At 39.0% G+C, this 18,040-nt stretch overlaps 4 protein-coding genes across 6 annotated transcripts in view; 2 read left to right on the forward strand and 2 right to left on the reverse strand.

The window, feature by feature from the left end:
• Positions 1-3,662: 3,662 nt before the first annotated feature.
• On the reverse strand, positions 3,663-4,859 carry LOC131676454 (uncharacterized). The gene is made up of 4 exons (XM_058955520.1): positions 4,470-4,859; positions 4,315-4,413; positions 4,143-4,251; positions 3,663-4,089 (listed from the first exon to the last, which is right to left on the reverse strand). Exons 1-4 carry the CDS (start codon positions 4,782-4,784, stop codon positions 3,926-3,928), a joined length of 687 nt encoding a protein of 228 aa, XP_058811503.1. The 5' UTR covers positions 4,785-4,859; the 3' UTR covers positions 3,663-3,925.
• A 1,735-nt stretch (positions 4,860-6,594) lies between these two features.
• Positions 6,595-8,706, forward strand: LOC131684937 (2',5'-phosphodiesterase 12-like). Its single transcript, XM_058968231.1, has 2 exons — positions 6,595-7,858; positions 7,919-8,706. The coding sequence occupies exons 1-2, from the start codon at positions 6,642-6,644 to the stop codon at positions 8,601-8,603; spliced, it is 1,902 nt and encodes a 633-aa protein (XP_058824214.1). The 5' UTR covers positions 6,595-6,641; the 3' UTR covers positions 8,604-8,706.
• Positions 8,707-8,739: 33 nt separating this feature from the next.
• Positions 8,740-10,671, reverse strand: LOC131684947 (DNA primase large subunit-like). Its single transcript, XM_058968241.1, has 3 exons — positions 10,590-10,671; positions 10,121-10,515; positions 8,740-10,070 (listed from the first exon to the last, which is right to left on the reverse strand). Exons 2-3 carry the CDS (start codon positions 10,504-10,506, stop codon positions 8,768-8,770), a joined length of 1,689 nt encoding a protein of 562 aa, XP_058824224.1. The 5' UTR covers positions 10,507-10,515; positions 10,590-10,671; the 3' UTR covers positions 8,740-8,767.
• A 5,736-nt stretch (positions 10,672-16,407) lies between these two features.
• Positions 16,408-18,040, forward strand: part of LOC131684955 (ubiquitin-conjugating enzyme E2-17 kDa) — a 46,276-nt gene continuing 44,643 nt past the window's right edge. Inside the window, exons 1-2 of one of the 3 annotated variants that reach the window (XM_058968259.1) lie at positions 16,408-16,540; positions 17,533-17,804. In XM_058968259.1, the coding sequence (XP_058824242.1) occupies positions 17,781-17,804 (24 nt within the window). In that variant the 5' untranslated portion in view covers positions 16,408-16,540; positions 17,533-17,780. Of the gene's footprint in view, positions 16,597-17,169; positions 17,317-17,532; positions 17,805-18,040 lie in introns of those variants that run through there. The other 2 variants (XM_058968252.1, XM_058968268.1) reach the window with 2 other exon arrangements.

The raw sequence follows: 18,040 nt of genomic DNA on the forward strand, positions 1-18,040 counted from the left end.
ACCATAGACGGTTCCGGAAGTGCCCGGGAAAAGCGGCCATCTTTCAAAATTTACGAACTCACATCAGTTTCCCTAAAATGGTTGGGCCGATTTTCACAAACTTAGTCCCAAATGATAGCTATAATATCCCCATAGATGTCAATAAAATTTCGCACGGATCGCTTATATGGGTCCGGAAATATAGACTAAATCCTCCGGTCACATATGAAATTCCCATATAAGCCGGAATTCAAATTTTTTTTCAAAGGGGGGACCTCATGAAATTTCAGAAATCGAATTCGTATTTTTGATGCCAAACATCTTTAAAATGCATGAAACGTCGAGATTTTATGTTATCTCGAAAAAAATTTTTTTTATAAAAATCGACTTTTTGGGACTTTGCCGATTTCGCACCTTTTTTCAGTTCAATATTACCATGGCTGTTTTTTTCTTTTTCAAAATTTTAGAACTCGAATAATGGTTTATTTTCCTGTATATAGTTGTCATGTGATGTATAATAATAAAATGTAATATATGCATTTAAAAGTTTTTAATGAATATAAACAACGCACACATTCCCGTGATTCATGATTGAGAAAGGCACAATTGCACCGCTAGGTGGATTAAAATAGGTTTTTACTGTAAAAGTCAATTTTACATTGAAATTAACTGTAGAAACGTTAAAGTTTATTGTTTTTGTATTGTAGAATAATACTACACACAGAAAAAAAAAATATTAGTAAAAGCACAGAGAACAGACGTCCAACTTCAGTATTCAACTTGTGTAAAATCACTAACGGTTTCGAAGGTAGTTTGGATATCTAAACCAGGGGTGGCATTTCGCATCTCGAAACGAAAGGTTTTTTGTATGCAAACTTGTATGAAAAAGTCGATTCGAAATAGTTCCATAATGTCGCCCCAGGTGCGCTACTGTCGTCATGTTTTTTTGTGACTGAGTGCGACAGAATTGACAGCGGTTATTCCTCTACCCAGTCAAACTAGTCCGGAACCGATTCGGACTTCCAGCATGAATTCCAGCTCAAATGCGTCAACCGATAGAGTCGGTATCGGTTGTTTTCATTGAGCTAGATTCCATGCTGAATCCATCCAGGATTTCGAACCGGTTCCGAAATCGATTTGACGGATAGTTGGGATAGGTTGGTGTGGCGGCGCTAGTGTTTTTCGTATATTAATTCAAATGTTTACACACGTTTTTTAAATATTTTTGTTCGATCATGGATGTCTGTTCTCTGTGGTAAAAGTAAGAGTGTTCCGCTCTTAGCAAAAAACAACCAACGCCAACTATTAGGTTGAAAGTAAAACTTTTAAATTAATCAAGAATAATAATCAAAGTAAAAGTTTTCCTTTTAAGCAAATGAAGAATAGTACTCAAAACAAAAGTTTTATTTTTAAACTAAGAGTATACGTTGGTTGTTTTTTGCTAAGAGTAAAAAACTCTTATTTTTACCACAGATAACAGACGTTTAGGCTCGATTTGAATCGTGTGTAAATAACCGCTACTGAAATTCTGAATAAATAAGACGTCTGAAACACGTTTGGCAAACGTTCGTAGATGTCGCAGTGATCGATACAATGCAGTTAGAGTGCAGCTGTCAAGCATGTGTAGCAAACAGTTGCGCAGATGGCAATAGTGAAACACGGATTTCCAACGTTTATCAATTTGAAAGTTTACACAGGTTTTTGAAGAAATTTTGTTCTAGCCTAAACGTCTGTTATCTGTGGTAAAATACAAAATGAATTTCTATGTTGATGGAAAGAAATGCATTTAATTTAGCTGATTTTTAAAAATACATCACAAGTGATCTGCCCCTAGATTGAAGACTTTTTCTCGCCAAGCCTGCCATTGCGATAGTTTGGTCGACCAAGTGCTAACCGGAAGCAGTTTACGATATATATTCTGGCTGCAGTTGAAAACTGGAAAAACCAACCAGCGACAATCGTATTTCCTCTGGTTCTTAACAATGGAATCACGTCGGAAATAGTGCGCTGTATTCGTACAATGATGCGCTATACAGCGCACTACAACTGCAACCAGAATAATTCCAGTATCACTAGCGAACCTGCAACGACATGATCGGTCGTGCAATCAAAAACGAATTTTGTAGTTCGTTCACGAAATATCTTTGGATGTATCTGCCCGAATAGAATTTTACAATGGCATTTACCCTACAAACAACCATAAAACGATAAATATTATAGTTATTACTGTTTCAACATTGTTCGTCGCAGTGTTCTCGCAGTAGATTTACAATAAAATTTCATGCAACAATCAATTTTACTGTTCAGCAAAAACTGACACAGTAAATTCACATTAAATTTTACTTTTTTCGAGAAAAAAATGCATGGAGAAAAATCGATTTTTTAAATGTTAAGATACATAACCACCTCCCTTTTTCACTGTAAAAGACGTTTTTACATTGAAATTTACCGTAAATACGTTAAAGTTTATTGTTTTTGTATTGTAACATAACATTAGAACTTACTGTAAAATATTGTAAAATTACTGTACTGTCACAGTGAAAATCATGGTTTTGTTACAGTACATTTCTAATCGGGTGGTGACAATCGAAGGAGTGTGTTTGATGAGAGGAAGCTGCGCTGATAAAGTCTTAGCATTGAACATCTCATACGGCAAAGGTATACGATTGAGCGATGAAACTACCTATAAAACGAACGAGACTGAACCACAAACTAACAGACATAACACTATGAGGGACCCGTCCCTGCTTCTGCGATTCCAAGCTATTCTACATAACTTTTTGAGTTCGGCGTTCCACCAAGGTGTACCTCTAGAAGCACGCATAACTCGAAGCGGACAAGCCTCTTGGTATGCTGCTACTATAAGTGAGTTTGTTTTAGCCACGACCTCATCCAAGTCGCTTGGAGATTAAATCGCTCGAACCCCTTTCTTGTTTACGTTATCAACAGTCATATTCACCGTGACAGCACAAATATCGCATGTTGCGAGGTCGGATATAACCCAGTTAAGCTCAGCCGGAATGAAACTGGAATTCTGGCTGATGCCAGTTCGCATTCCGGCTCCAGTGACATAACCGATTCTAGTTAGAATCGGTTGTGTCACTGGAACTGGGATACGAGCTGGAAGCAGCCAGAATTCCACTTCATTTCCGGTTGAACTTTACTGGGAAGACATGCGTCAATATCACTATTCGAACACATACATACATACACGAGGCATTTCATGTGGATTTGCCATGCCATTTTCAACATGGAGGTTTCCTTTATGCTAGAAGCTTTTCCTTCCCGTACAAGCCGGGATAGATCCATAGTCGTTGTACGTTAATACGGTAATTTTCATTTTTCGGTTTTCTATTTTCAACTTACGATTTTTGATTTTCGAACTATGCATTTCGATTTTCAAATGCAATTTTTGTTTCCGAGTTTCGATTTTGGAAAATAGATTTTCGATTGCCAGGTTTCATTTTTCGTTAATCGATTTTCGATTCGGTTTTCAATTTTCAAATTTCGATTCAAGATTTTTCGAAATTCGATTTTTTTTAATTTTAGTGTTTTCCAATTTAAATTTTGTAATATTGTCTTGCTACAGCCTCGGCGACAACTTGCCTCAACTGGGCCGACTGCTCATAAAACCAAAACCTACACGTGTCATTTTGAACATCCTACCCCTTTATTCATCTCTCTTCACACATTCCTCTATTTTCTCTGACTTCTTCTATCCACCTATTCCTGCTGCTCTGCCCTTCCAGCCTACTGATTCTATTCACTTCTTAAAAGCTAGTACTCACAGCCCCGCCATCCGCTGCGGCATCTCACGATATGAACCGTGTGTCTCGCCACCTTCCGTTCCATCCGGCGTGCCCTCGTTAGTGACAAAATCCCCTTGAGCTCGACCGTGGGACCTATTGCGTCACGGTCTCCTATTACCCGCTTGTACTCAGGCTGCTCACCTGCGTCCAGGTGCACAGCTGCGGTGACCAGATTCCTTCCACCAACTGATCTGCCTGCGAATTGTTCCTGTTCGACCGACGCCTTGATGGAACTTCTGATGAGCCGGTATCTGAGTCCCGATGCTTGTAGTAGGACACTTTAAGTGTCGGAAAAGGAGCCCTACAATATACCACGTGTCGTCATAAAATCTATAATCGCTGTGATTTACTCACTTCTCTTGGAAGGCGTTTTCCGTTTCGTGTTTGCTAGGCTGGTTAAAAGCGTATCGCTTTTCGTTCGCAGATCACTGCTTGCTGGTACTGATACCTTCAGGATTCTTATCTGGTGGAGCAGTGCATGGCTTTACTTGTATGTTCTAATTAGTGCCGTGAGTATCCAACCTACCTTCCCAGTGCAATCCGGTACGATTTGGTGTGGTCCGGAATCAACCCTGATTAGATCAACAGGCCTTGTGTGAACGGACGTTGTGTTCCTGCTTGTACACTGCCAAGAAGAAGGCAATTAGCGTCGGAACGATTGTTTCATCTCATCCTGCTTACCTTGAGTTTTGACCGGATTAACACTCGTGTGACTGTCGGAATCGCGTATTTTTTTCCGTGCGACCCTTTCCAAAGTAAAATCGTTTTGTAATTTGTGCGTTCTGTCCCGCACGAGTATTTTTTCTGCCGGTTTAAGCGCACTGAGCAGGAATCACGGCTGCACCTTACACCATTACTTTTTATTGTGATTCCTTTTTTTAGTGAGCGGAAACACTCTCTTTGCAACTGACAGGTAGAATGGATATAGTTACTGCAGAAAGTTTGTTGATGATGTTTCACTTTCAAGCTGGCAGGCGGCCCTTGTGGTGGATTCATACACGCTTAACTTTAACTTAGTATAATGTGTGTGTTGAAGATGTTCAAATTGAGTTAACATCTAATCAAATAATTTAACTGCTACAATTTTTTTTTAGAATTTTGATTTCCGTTTTCCATTTTGGATTGTCAATTTTTGATTTTCTAGTTTCGATTTTTGGTTTTCGATATTCAATCGTCAATTTTCAAATTTTAATTTTCAGGTATTTAGTCTGTATTTTCGATTTCAAACATTAATTATTGGCTTGCGATTTTTGAAATTCGGTTTTTTCACTGTTGGTTTTAGATTGTCGAAACTTGAGTTTCAATTTCTAGCTTTTGATATTCAATTATCGATTTTCGTATTTCGATTTTTGAATTTTAGTTTACTATTCTCAATTTTCGAAGTTTGATATTCGAGTCCCGTTTTTTTTGTATTGCTAGTCTTCGTGGTTTGCTTTTCGTTTTTTGGTATTTAATTTTCGCATTTCGATTTTTGATCTTTTTTCGGTATTTGACTAAATTTATTTTTATTTTTTTTTAATTTTCATTCAATTATTAAATTCCTTTTCTATTTTTTAATTTTTTTCAATTTTTTTTTTTTCATTTTTATCATTTTTTCAATTTAAATTATTTAAAAAAATATTCAATTTTTTTAAAGTTGGCTAACTTTTGCAAATTTGTTGTTTTAATTTTCCTAATGCTTTAAATTTTACTTTTTATTTTCTTAAAAAATATCGGCTCGGAAATTTTCCCAGAACACTACCTCCACCTTTTATTCACGATCCCAACTACTCATTTGCTGGTGGGTTACCCCTAATGCTTGCGAAAAAAATTTCGCTAGAGGCCTATCAAATGCTTGTTCATATGCCAGTGGCGCCATGATTGCAAATGTCGCCACAGTCCCATCTATAAATACATTTAAAATGACCGTTAAAGCGGACGAAGCATTGTTTTCGAGTGTTATGTCTGTTAGTCTGTGACTGAACATCTAAGCAACCTTTGAATTTCAGATGTTAGAATCGGTCCTATTACAGCGTTCGCTGTGGTAAATCACTGGGTAATATTGTGAACCAGGCAGTGTTACTACGTACTGAGAATGATATGAGCAATTCTTGTTGCCGAGATCTGCATCGTCATGATTGATGAATTCTCGACAAACATATGATTACGGCCAACTGTCAAAATCCACTTTGAATGGAAATTCCAGACAAACCGTTGCACGCCAATCACAGATGTTGGTAGTAAACGAAAGAGAAAAGTTTTCTCTTTCATAAACTGTTGTGATCTGTGTTCGGCTAGTAACGGTTTGTCCGGAAATTCCATTCAAAGTGGATTTTGACAGTTGGCTTGTAGGCCGTAATCATATGTTTGTCGAGAATTGTATTCTAAAATTCACTGAAGCCGGATACTAACTAAAGCCAGCCAGAATTCCAGCTCATTTTCCGGCTGAGCTTTATTGGAGTAGACATCCAACAGTAATGCACTCTTATTCTTGTTATTACAAATGTCAGATTCGTTGAAAACCGGCTTTTATTCGGTGAAGTGTGAATAAATTGACCGATACAAAATCGTTCTTCCCGCTGAGTGATTTTTTCAACCAACCAAGGAACTTAAAAATTAATAATGTGGCGGGTTTTTCTTAAAATACTGCACATAATATAGCCTCAATTGGGTACACCCGAAATCTAATCTTTTTAACACAAAACTAAGTTTTAGAAATTGAGTATCGAAACTCCAATTTTGAGTGTTTTTTAATGAGAAGCATATCTTTTTTACCGGGCCACGTTTTTTTGATTTTTTTTCCATCCGTTAAATGACAATCGACGTAATAAACAAAATAATTTGATAAGGCACAGCTGTCATGCAGCTAGAAAAATGCTTTTTCTTCTAGTGCCTTGTTTTAGAATTAAAAACTGCTCCTCTGGCACTATTAGCAGTTTAATTTTACTTAGAAAAACACATTACGAACCGCTAAGATCCGTCTCCAGTTTCGTTCTGCGCCATCGGTACAACATGAATATCGCTTATTTTCGTCAACTTCCCAACGAGGAACAGTGTTCTATCAGCTTTCATTTGGTCAACGAAAGGTACAAAATCAACAAGGTTTTTAACTTTTGTCGGAATGTCACCGAAAATATTGATGCCAGTGCCGAGCGGATGCGAGCTAATATTGAAAAGGAGCTGAAAAAAAGGACTAACAAGAAAAGGAAAGCTAACGTCGGAACTGCTTCAGAAGAGCTTGTAAAGACAGATCCCGTGCCAGAAATGAGTTCGTCTGTCAGCGAAGTTAGCGTACGATTCTTTGATATGGAAAAAGAACAGGATGTGAAGGACATGCCTTTTTCGGAACTAATAGAGAAAATACAAGTTGAAAGGCATATACTACTGAAGGTGCTTGACGACGATTTTCGAATAACCTTGAACTCACCATCCGTCCAGACAATCAGCTTACCGCAATCTATTCTGGCAGGATTCTACGTGTACCCTTCAAAGCTGGAACTGATATTCGCCGATAAGGATCAATCGGATTTTCAGTGGTTTCGAGGCAGAATGCCGAAATCGAACAACGCTCAGCTAATTGAGTGGGAAATGGTTGCTACCGGATATTCGTACCTGGTCAGCCCTGCCGATGTTGGTCATCATTTGAAATTTGTTTGCATACCGAAAACATCCCAGGAAGTGGGAACTTTGTCGGAGGTTATTTCTGCAACCGAAGTTCAAGCCGGTCCTGGCCAATGCCCTTTCGAAGTTCGTCATCTGTTCACTCAAAGTAAGCTTGCCAATCAGTACCAGTTCCGGGTTGTAACCTACAATATTCTCGCTGATACGTACGCGGACAGTGACTACAGTCGGACGGAGCTGTTCGGATATTGTCCCAACTATGCACTGCACATCGACTATAGGAAACAGCTTTTCATTAAGGAAATTGTGGGATATAATGCGGATATCATCTGCCTGCAGGAGGTTGATAGGAAAATTTTTGATTTGGACTTGCTGCCGGTGTTGCGACTCAAGAACTTTGATGGAAATTTTAAAGCCAAAGGAAACACCGCTGAGGGGTTAGCCATTTTTTACGATGTGAACCGATTTGAGTAAGTGGTTGATTTTTTTTTTATTTATTTAATGTGGAAATTAGCTATTATATTTTACAGAGCATTGGATTCGCAGGGAATCACGATAGGAGAATGTTTGGAAACATTGGAACAGTTTCAGGGTCTATGGAATCAGATCAAAACAAACGAGAAGCTTGCGGCTCGAATTAAGGCGCGTTCGCAAGCGGTTAGCTTTACGTTGCTACGGTGTCGACAAAATCCTCTCAAGCATCTGCTCGTGGCCAACACTCACTTTTACTTTCATCCGGATGCGGATCACATTCGTCTGCTGCAGGGAGGTTTTGCTATGCTCTATATTCGCGACATGTACGAAAGATTTGAGCGCGAGTTACAGTTGGACCGAGCTCATTTTGGGATAGTATTTTGCGGGGACTTCAACAGCACTCCCGAGTGCGGAATGTATCGGCTAATGACGGAACGTTTTGTCGGTGATGAAATGGCCGACTGGCAGAGTAACGAGGAAGAGGCGGTGCGGGGAGTTACGCTATCGCAACCGTTCCCTTTTCAATCGGCTTGTGGGTGCCCGAAATTCACCAACTATACGATTGGTTTTCAGGCGTGCATCGATTACATCTATTACCAGTGCGATGTCCTGCGAGTGAACGACGTTGTTCCGCTGCCCAGCGAGGAAGAACTGCTGGCTTATGACGCCATTCCATCGCCCGTGTTTCCATCTGATCATGTTGCGCTGGTGGCCAGCCTTGAATGGACAAACAAGTCGTGATGAGAGGTAACCGTTTATGAGCAATTTGTACGATAAGCTGTATTAATTGTATTATAGTGTACAATGGAATAAAAGATTTACCCGCAATTATTGAAACTAATCAGACATGGCTTTCTTTTAGAATGAATATTGCATGTTTGTTATATAAAAAAGACAAAAAAAACTTATTCCATATCTACAAGGCTGACATCAAAATCATCATCGTCGCCCCACTCGTTAGCGGCCTCAGCTGGACGCTGACTCTTGGTTTGCGTTTTAGACTCTTTGATCAGCAACAAACTTCCTGGTTTCTCGCTTTCGTTCGAATCCTTCTCCTTACTCTCCATCAGCTGCCACAGCTCCCCGTCGTCGTCAGCGTTCAGTGTGGTCGTATCTTGACTGCGACCGATCTGCGAAGAATCTTGACTGTTGAACGTCCTACGGTTGCTTCCCGCCGATGGTTTTGCCTTTGGAGCCCGCGCTCCCATCGTGATCTGACTGAGTTCGAAGTACTGGTTTGGATGGAGGATTCCTTCATCTAGTTTATTCTGATGAACTGCTTCGTGATACTTTCCGCAAGCTATCTGGTAGTGGCCCTTGCTCACGTAACTAACGATTTCTTCCGCATGGGCTACACTCAAACCGTAGGAAGTTAATTTTGTTTTCACCGTACTCGAGTCCCAGATTTTGAACGGACAACCATGGGTTTCCTGTGGTCCAACGCTTGCCGTGATGATTTTCATGCAAGAATACGGAGAATAGTTGATTCGAGAACCTTCCTTGCCGTAATTGAACCGAATACCGTAAGCGTACTCTTTCTCGAACTTCTCTATAGGAATGGTCCCACGCGTGAGCTCTTCTCGCCAGAAACGTAGCGAATCTTCCATAGTTACTCCAATACCTTTCAAAAACAATCCATACTGGAGTCGACCTCCGTACTTCAAATGATGTTTAGCTCGTAAAGTGTCGTGACAGTAACGCATACAAAGCGGGTAGGATTTTTTCGAAAGTTGATCTAAACTTTCGATCGGAACGGCTCCAGCTTTCGAAATAGTGTAGTCTTTCCCGGTATACGAAGTATGAAGACCTTTAAGCATAACAGAAAATCTTTCGTCGTTCTCCAGCTCAGGTAGCAATCGGAGATGAGCTTGCAAACCATCTTCCAGCAGTTGTAGGTGTTTGTTTGCGATAATCGAAATAAAATCATTTGCACAAACATACGCAAATCCGCCCTTCAGGTAGCACTTCCGACCACGAACCAAATCTAGCACGTCAGTGAAACGTACTTGGTAGAAATCCATCGCCTCAATCTGAACGATACTCTGATAAACGGTACTTTCGTAAAGTCCATCCTTAATTTCGTTCTTCTGCTCCGGTGTGAGTGGCGTATAACTCATTTCATACTTTTGAATGAAATCTTTCACGTCCTGCGCAGAAAGACCACCGAACTTCAAGCGAAACAATTCCATTTCTCGCGAAATAAACCATCTGCAAAATAAAACATCTTAATCAAAATTCTAGTGAAAATAGTTTCTTACCTTCTCAACTCTTCCGAGCGACAATACACAAATCGCAGAATAAAATGCGACAAATAATCCTTCCTTCGGGCGGCGATGTCCTGCTCCTTCGAATGGTTCCCCTGGCATAGCCTCACGTAGTGCTTCAGCCCATCGTTGTTCAGCTCGTTGAAAATAGCTTCCCGCCATTCGTCCGACATCGGTTTTAGATTTTTGGCAGCCGTCTGTTCCAGCACACGCAAAACCTTCAGACGCTCCAACGCCAGCGACTCGAACTCGGAAATGGTCAGATCGACCATCGGTGGTATTACGTACAGGGCTACATTGTGCGGGATTAGCCACTCGAGTACGGAATCTAGGTTGAACTGCGTTTCCGGTCGCAGCCGGCTTCGGCGGGAGAACTCCATTGGCGAACACTGCCGAGGTCGAATATTAGGTGAAATCAATAAATAAATCACATGAATTAAAATATTTAAAAAATTTAATATACCCGAAGCCTCAAACCTATATACGCTTGGCGCGAAAGTAAGAAGCAATCATTCAAATGTTGTTTTTGTCAATTGACATTCACATACACTTACCACTAAACGATGCACGATAAACACATTGAGATCAGGAAATGAGTAAAACTACTTTGTGATTTGTGTAATTTTATGAAAAATGAAAACACGAATTTTTGGAGTCCGAGTTTTGTTCGCCAGCTTGTTGGAACTTTTTCGTTCAGGAATGCATGCTGTCGACCTTTACACACTACACACCAATGTGTTGGGATGAAAATTCGTCAAATGTAAATGCTGAAAGCTGCTGAAGATTCTGCGATTTAGGACGTATCAGTAATCCAGCCCAGATTACTGAAGATTCGGTCGCCGTACTGACATTTTGATAAATCAATTGCCAAATTTTCAGCAAAAAGGATCTATATCAGATGGTTGAAATGAAATCGCTGAGCTTTCAGCATTTTGATTTACTAAATTCTTATCCCAAAATTTTGGTGTGTTAGATATGTAAAAGTTGTTCAGTAATTTATTTTGAGGATTTGCATAGTATTCTGGTTGCAGTTGAAAATCGAAATTGTGAACTTGCGCCTTTTGATTACACAAGATGCGCTTTAGTTGCACAGTTTGCAAATAGGTAAAAAACCGAAAGGCGCAAGTCAATTTTTCAATTTTCAACTGCAACCCGGTCAAACCATTCGGAATTTGATTCGGAATCCTGAATGGAGTCAGTATGGATTCCAAATCAAATGCAACCACCGATTCTGAGTCGGAATCGGTTGTTGCATTTGATTTGGAATCCATAATGACTCCATTCAGAAATCCGAACCGGTTCCGGAATGAGTTTAACTGGGAACCAGAATATATTCACAGAGAACAGACGTCCATCTTCAGCATGCAACTTATGTAAAATCTCTAACGATTTCGAAGGTAGTTGGAATATCCAAACCAGGTGCGCTACTGTCGTCATGTTTTTTGTGGCTGAGTTCGACAGAATTGACAGCGGCTATCCCTCTACCCAGTCAAACTAGTCCGGAACCGGTTCGAACTTCTAGCATGAATTCCAGCTCAAATGCATTAACCGATAGAGTCGGAATCGATTGTTTTCTTTAAGCAAGATTCCATACTGAATCCATTCAGTATTTCGAACCGGTTCCGGAATGGATTTGAAGGATAGTTGGGATAGGTTGGTGTGGTGGTGCTAGTGTTTATCGTATATTAAATCAAATCAATATTAATTCGTCAAAAGGGCGAAAGTGTTTTTTGTAAACAAACTTGTTTCGCTCATTACTCTGCTGCCGAGTGGAATTCTATGAAAAAATTGCGTTAATGTAAATTTTTACCCTTCGTAGAAGTAATTTTAATAGTTTTCTGCTTTGAAACTATAGCAAATTAAGAGAAACCATCAAAACAAAAGTTTGTTTACAAATCTTATTCGCCCTTTTGCAAATTTAATATGGAAATGTTTACACACGTTAGGCCCTGTTGGTCAGGTATCGGACGGTCATGAATTGACAGTTCATGGATTTATTCACCCCTTCACTACCTGTTGAGCGAAAATCGGAAATTATTTGTGACTATTTTTTGGTACCCATTTAATTTATTGTTTAGTGTGCCTTTTTGATTCCTAACTCGATTCCTTTGCATCCTCCTAAGTTTTTCCTTGGTTCAAGAGCAATAGTCGCTCGAACACTTCATATAAAAATCAATTCAAATTACATTTTTGTAGCCTTACGGAATTGAAAAGGTTAAATCTTAAAAATGGCGGTTTCGCAATCTTGTCGCGATCTTGTTTTTTCGCTATTTTTGCTAATTTCCAGTGATAACCACAATATAGACCACTAGCGAAAATCGTTCCCGAGCCTTAAGGGTAGCTGGCTTATTCAAATTTTTTCTCTCGAAAACGGGAAGGCAGCATGTATTAAGGTTTTTTGCATATAGATAAATACACTTTAGTCTTGAATGATAATTTTTAATTGCATACGAAAACTCCTTCACCATTCACCTTTGGCTCTTTGAGGTTATCGTAGTGCGGCAAGGTTCGAGACTAGTAAAATCAAACGCCAAACATTTACAACCAGTCTACAAATCGTTTCACAATCATCGCTGTGCAATTTGCCAGATAATCATCGCCACTCTCCATAACGCCGACTAGTGGCAAGTTGCTGCATGCTGGTGGCATTTCAAAACGATAGTTTTTCTTTTTACACACAGAGAAAGTTTTATTTGTATGTCAGTTTTTAGTGCGTAATTGTAAACTTGCTGTAAAGTCATAGTGAAAATTATGGTTTATTTACTGTACATTTCTATTTGGGAAATCGCTATAACACTATTTTACAAATTTTGGGTTAATTGCATGAAGTTAAGAAAAAAGGTGTTTTATTAGTCAATTTTGGGTCGCTGAGCACGAAAATTATATCCATTTTCTTTTTCAAAGAACCGTTTTTGTGATTTTTTAAAAAAGGTGTTTTTGAGCACTTTTTGCAGTTTTTGGTCAATATCTCAGGAACAAATCTTCCGATTAACACTCCGACTCCCCATTCGAAAGGTATTGATGTGCCCATTCCAAAAATGTATAACATGTTAGGATTAATTATCAATAATTTAGGGTTAAGAGCAACCAAAGTCAAAAAAGTAGTGTTTGGTAAAATTTCAAATTTTAGTTGATTTTTCATAAAAAAAAATAAATCAGCAAAAATTTTTTTTAAAATCTTATGTGACAGAAAAACTCACGTGTATTTCAAGCCTAAGATCACGAAAATCCGACAAAAACTAGTGATGTTATTAAGCACCGAGTGAAAATTGCTCTGTTTTTCACATATCTCTTTTGGTCTTAAATAAGATTACACTAGTTTGCAAGAAAAATGAAGTTACGAGAAAAAGTGTTTTCTAGAATAATTTTGGGTAGCTGAATACGAAAATAATACTCTTTTCTTTAACTTTTTCTTTTGCTTTCGCTTTTTTGTTTTCTGCTCTATTTTTTATTACAGAAAAATAATTTTTCATATTTTTAGAATCTTATGTGACAGATTTTAACAATTTTAAGAGAATCGCGATAAGCTAAGAAGAAAGGTGTTTCCTCAGTTAATTTTGGATTGCTGAATACGAAAGCCAAGTCCATTTTTTTCCAAGAAGCATTTTCAAGATTTCTTTGAAAAAGATGTTTTTCAAATAGGATCAAATCTCGACAAACATATGATCACGGCTTAAAAGCCAACTGTCAAAATTCTCTTTGAAAACAAATTTCAGACAAACTGTTACTCGCCATTCACAGATGTTTATAGTAAACAAAAGAAAAAAGTTTTCTCTTGCATTAACTGCTATGAACTGCATTTAGCCAGTAACGGTTTGTCCGGAATTTCCTTTCAAAGAGAATTTTGACAGTTGGCTTTTAAGCCGTAATCATATGTTTGTCGAGAAATGTACATTTATTATGATTACAATCGACCAAAGTAAAAAAAAGTCTAATGTCATATTTCTAGTAATTTTTTTATAATAAATCAAGGACAGAAGAAAATTCTTTTAGAATCTAATGAGAAAAATAATCTTTTTGCATAAATTTTAACCCAATGGTCACAACAGTCGGATGGAAAATGTAGATGGTATGAAGCACTGAGTGAAAATTGTAACTTTTTATTTTTCGCACAATCATATTTTCGGCTGAAATAATCTTCTATACCTGATAGTTATTGTTTGCGTTGGGTACTGTCTTCTCGAGCTTACATCCATCCATCCCGCGGAATTTGAATGGTTTTGGATATTTCATTGTACAACTAAGTGCTTTTTTCAAAATGTGGAAATATCGTTGGAAAAGTTTTATTTTGTCTGTGGTGAGTACATATTTTACGAATTAAAGGAATTTTAGCCTTCTGCTTCAACAGGCTTCACAACAGATTCTCAGTTCACAGAATATTACGTAGCTAGTGCTACGATCCGACTGAGACTCCTTGCCGATAGGGATTCGAATATTTGACGACTGGCTTATGAGACCAGTGCTACACCCTCTAAACCGCCGCACCAGGGGCAGGGTCCGCTAAAATCATAAAATTTCAATTCGCTCGATGTGCCATAGCATGAACATTTTCATCCGATGTTAGTGATATTAGGCTTAAAATTAACGTAAATATATTATTTGTCATCTTAGATTCTAAAAGGTCCGAAAAAAAATGTTTTTCGGTAAAAAATCATTTCAAAATGATTAACTTTTAAAAATGGTCAAAAATGCATTTTTTTAAACTTTGGTCGCTTGCAGCACTAAAAATTTTACATGTTGACTAAAATAATTGAATGATTTTGACAAGAAATATTGACTAAAAACTACAAAAAGTGCTCAAAAACGAGTTTTTGGAGAAAATCACAAAATCACTTCTTTGAACAAAAAAAAAATGAATTTTGTTTTCGTGTTCAGCGACCCAAAATAAGTCTAAAAATACTTTTTCTTGAAGTTTCATTTTTCTTTTAAACTAGTGTTATTAAGCGACAGGAACGAATGCAACCTACACAAATTTGTTATGTATGAATCCGTTTATGAGGTTATATATGTTGAGATCAGTAAAAAAAATCGAAATTTCTTTTGTTCTTTTATCTTAAATAATATGTTCCTAAGAATGTTGATTTTACAAATCAGATATTGTACTACGCAAAACGTATAACACTCAATAAAAATATGGCTACATACCTTACCTTTACAAAAAGGTGTTTATATTCTCTCGCACCACAACATATTACCTCCTTAATTTGGAGAATGGCATAAAGCACTTGTCGTTTATCATGTGAACAACGCACTATTTCACTTTGTGTTCATTATTTCTAGAGCTTTTATTTATAACGTCATATCTACTATGAGACTCTCTTTGATTATTTTCGCTTTCGATTTTTACGGCGTCGCTATCCAGTTTTTTACTTGCCATAATGGCGGTCTAAATTGTTAAGTTTGTAATACGTTTTATTGCCCCTTGTTGGCAATAATCGTTTACGCCATCCGCCCAGTGAGAGAGTCATCCTACGTTAGTCCAATGCATTGGATGTTTATGCAATGAACACCCGACATACTCAACTGGGCGTTGCTGTTACGCTGGCGTAAACGATTATTGTCAAAAAGGGGCAATAAAACGTATTACGAACTAAACAATTTAGACCGCCATTATGGCACGTAAAAAGCTGGATAGCACTTTTTACTTATTTTACAGTACAGATCGAAAGACGATGGTTTTGACTAGCATATTATGCAAAGAGTTAACGGATAAATGTTGAAGCGACCGAATTATTAACAGAAGAGAAAATAAACAATGAGAGTCTATCATTGTAGATATGTCTTATTGAAAAAAGCCTCGCTTTACGTTTTTAAACAGGCGTTTAAAAAGCCCACTGAGAAGCCCAAAAAATTGTTTCAAAATCGTTCAACACGGGTCCAACGATGAACATTTGTAGAACGGTTATTTGGACGTCGTCCAACGGACGTCCTTCATTGAAACCAACCGTTCTTAGAGGGTTCTAGCAAAAACGACGTAAAATATTCTCTCTGGTCACCCTGAAAGCAAAGTTACCCGTTTAAAGTTAAGCCGTAACTGGCCCGGGATTCTGGCTGGTTCTAGTTCGTAGTCCAGCTCCAGTGACACAACCGATTCTAATTAGAATCGGTCGTGTCGATGGAACCGGAATACGAACTAGAACCAGCCAGCAGTCTGGCTCATTTTCCGCCTGAACTTTACTGGGGGTGCATGTCTGTTCATGACATCTAAACGATCGATATCAACCATTGGGGCTGACCGTGCGATATTTGGCTTCGGCTCCCGGTCGCGACCTATGCCAACCAGAGTGAGTGCTGCAAACTTTCTTGCGCAGAGGGGGACTCATTCTATAAATCGTGGTCAGAAGGTGTTGTGTGAAGGAAATTTTTCGCGATACTACTGTCTGTCGTTTCGGTGCGATACGGGCAGATTTTCAGGTGAAAATTTAGTTCGTTATGAAGACGGGACGAAAGAAAACAGTTGTAGTGTGAAGGTATTGGCTCTGAAAACGCTATCTCGCGTTACGGTTTTTCCTCTTCGTTGCTAATTTCGCTGGTCGAGGCTCTTGAACAGGCAGGGGCGATAAGAGTCTTCAGTGCAAAAAAGAGAAAATTTAATGTGCCGAAATCGGAGAAACGGGCAAAATGGTTGATGATTGGTGTTGAGATTTTTTTAGTCATCAGTGCTGCTGGTATTTCTAGTCGTTAGTGTACCCTTTCAAACGTGATATTTCATTGAAGACGAAACGATGCTGATTCGGTTAGGAGCCATTTCATTATAGAACCTTTCCAAAGAATTTTCAATGTGGCCTTGCGAGAATTAAGACATGCTACTGTCATTACGGCGGAAATTTTTTCCAACTCGAATCGAAAACTGGCAACGGGCTAGCAAGTTCGTGGGAATGTGATTTTGTCGAGAAAGAGACAGGAGAGTGAGATCCACTGGATTTTCTGATTCGTCTCCTTGTGCACGATCGCCAACTTGACTTCCGTGGTCACTCATGTTTATTTTCTCTTCACTCGCGAGTTGATTGTCAGTCGGTGACATTTTCTTTTTATCGTTTTCCTATCAAAGTAGCAGTGTGACAAGCTACTGGGCGAGTCAGAAAATTTTGATGGAACAGAATCGTCATCAACGAGCCGTGCTAGCAAAACGATTGAAACAGGGAAGAGGAAAAACCGTAGCCATCTTGTAATACGACTTCATCAGCCTGGTTTGTACCGTTTTCAAAGGAGTATTTTTTCGCCGGAAAAGCAGAACGGTTCGCGTTTGTGTGGCTTATACTAGCTGATTCGAGTTTGCCTAGTTGCTCTATTGGACAGGGTCCCGGATCGTGCACGGGATTGGAACAAAATCGCTTGTTTTCTGTCGGACAGTTAATAGCCTAGCACCGAATCCCTACACGGCCACACTCGTTTTTTCGTTTCAGTTTTTCTTTCGGTTCTTTTTTCAACTCCCCTTTGTGAATTCCGTGCGTTTCGCGTGCGTGTGTGTGCGTGAGTAACGCAAAAGTCAATAGGGGAAGAATAAGTTAGCAAAGAAGCAGACGGACTTTTTCAATCGAGCAAGGAACAGCGGGCTGCGATTTCTCGTAGTTGGAAGCGGAAGAACCCGTGTACTTCGTTCTTCACGGAAAAACTTAGAGCCTAGAAGGGCCCACAGCACATCGCAGTACAGATGGCGTTAAAAAGAATTAACAAGGTAAGTCCAACTAGCGAGTGCACCCCGTACCTCCCGTTGCTCGTGTAAATGGGGTTAAGGTTGGGTGTTTCCATTAGTATGCAGGTTCCGGCCCTGCAACGTCCTGGTGGTTTTGCAAGGCTTTCATTAGCAAGCAGTGAGTGAAGGGTTTCGTGGCTTAAAAATGGAGTGAATCTAGATATTTCCAAAAAATCGCCGAGGGGCTACGGAAATGAAGATTGTGCAATTTTCGATAC

This window comes from Topomyia yanbarensis, chromosome 1, assembly GCF_030247195.1.
Source record: "Topomyia yanbarensis strain Yona2022 chromosome 1, ASM3024719v1, whole genome shotgun sequence".
Classification (NCBI taxonomy): Eukaryota; Metazoa; Arthropoda; class Insecta; order Diptera; family Culicidae; genus Topomyia; species Topomyia yanbarensis.

Coding starts and splice junctions, on each gene's coding strand:
- LOC131676454 (XM_058955520.1), bottom strand. CDS start 4,784: ATGAATCCACCACAAGGGCCGCCTGCCAGCTTGAAAGTGAAACATCAT. Junction 4,414..4,469: donor TAATCCGGTCAAAACTCAAG/GTAAGCAGGATG, acceptor TCTTCTTGGCAG/TGTACAAGCAGGAACACAAC. Junction 4,090..4,142: donor GAAAACGCCTTCCAAGAGAA/GTGAGTAAATCA, acceptor GGTATATTGTAG/GGCTCCTTTTCCGACACTTA.
- LOC131684937 (XM_058968231.1), top strand. CDS start 6,642: ATGCTTTTTCTTCTAGTGCCTTGTTTTAGAATTAAAAACTGCTCCTCT. Junction 7,859..7,918: donor TACGATGTGAACCGATTTGA/GTAAGTGGTTGA, acceptor TATATTTTACAG/AGCATTGGATTCGCAGGGAA.
- LOC131684947 (XM_058968241.1), bottom strand. CDS start 10,506: ATGGAGTTCTCCCGCCGAAGCCGGCTGCGACCGGAAACGCAGTTCAAC. Junction 10,071..10,120: donor CGCTCGGAAGAGTTGAGAAG/GTAAGAAACTAT, acceptor TTTATTTTGCAG/ATGGTTTATTTCGCGAGAAA.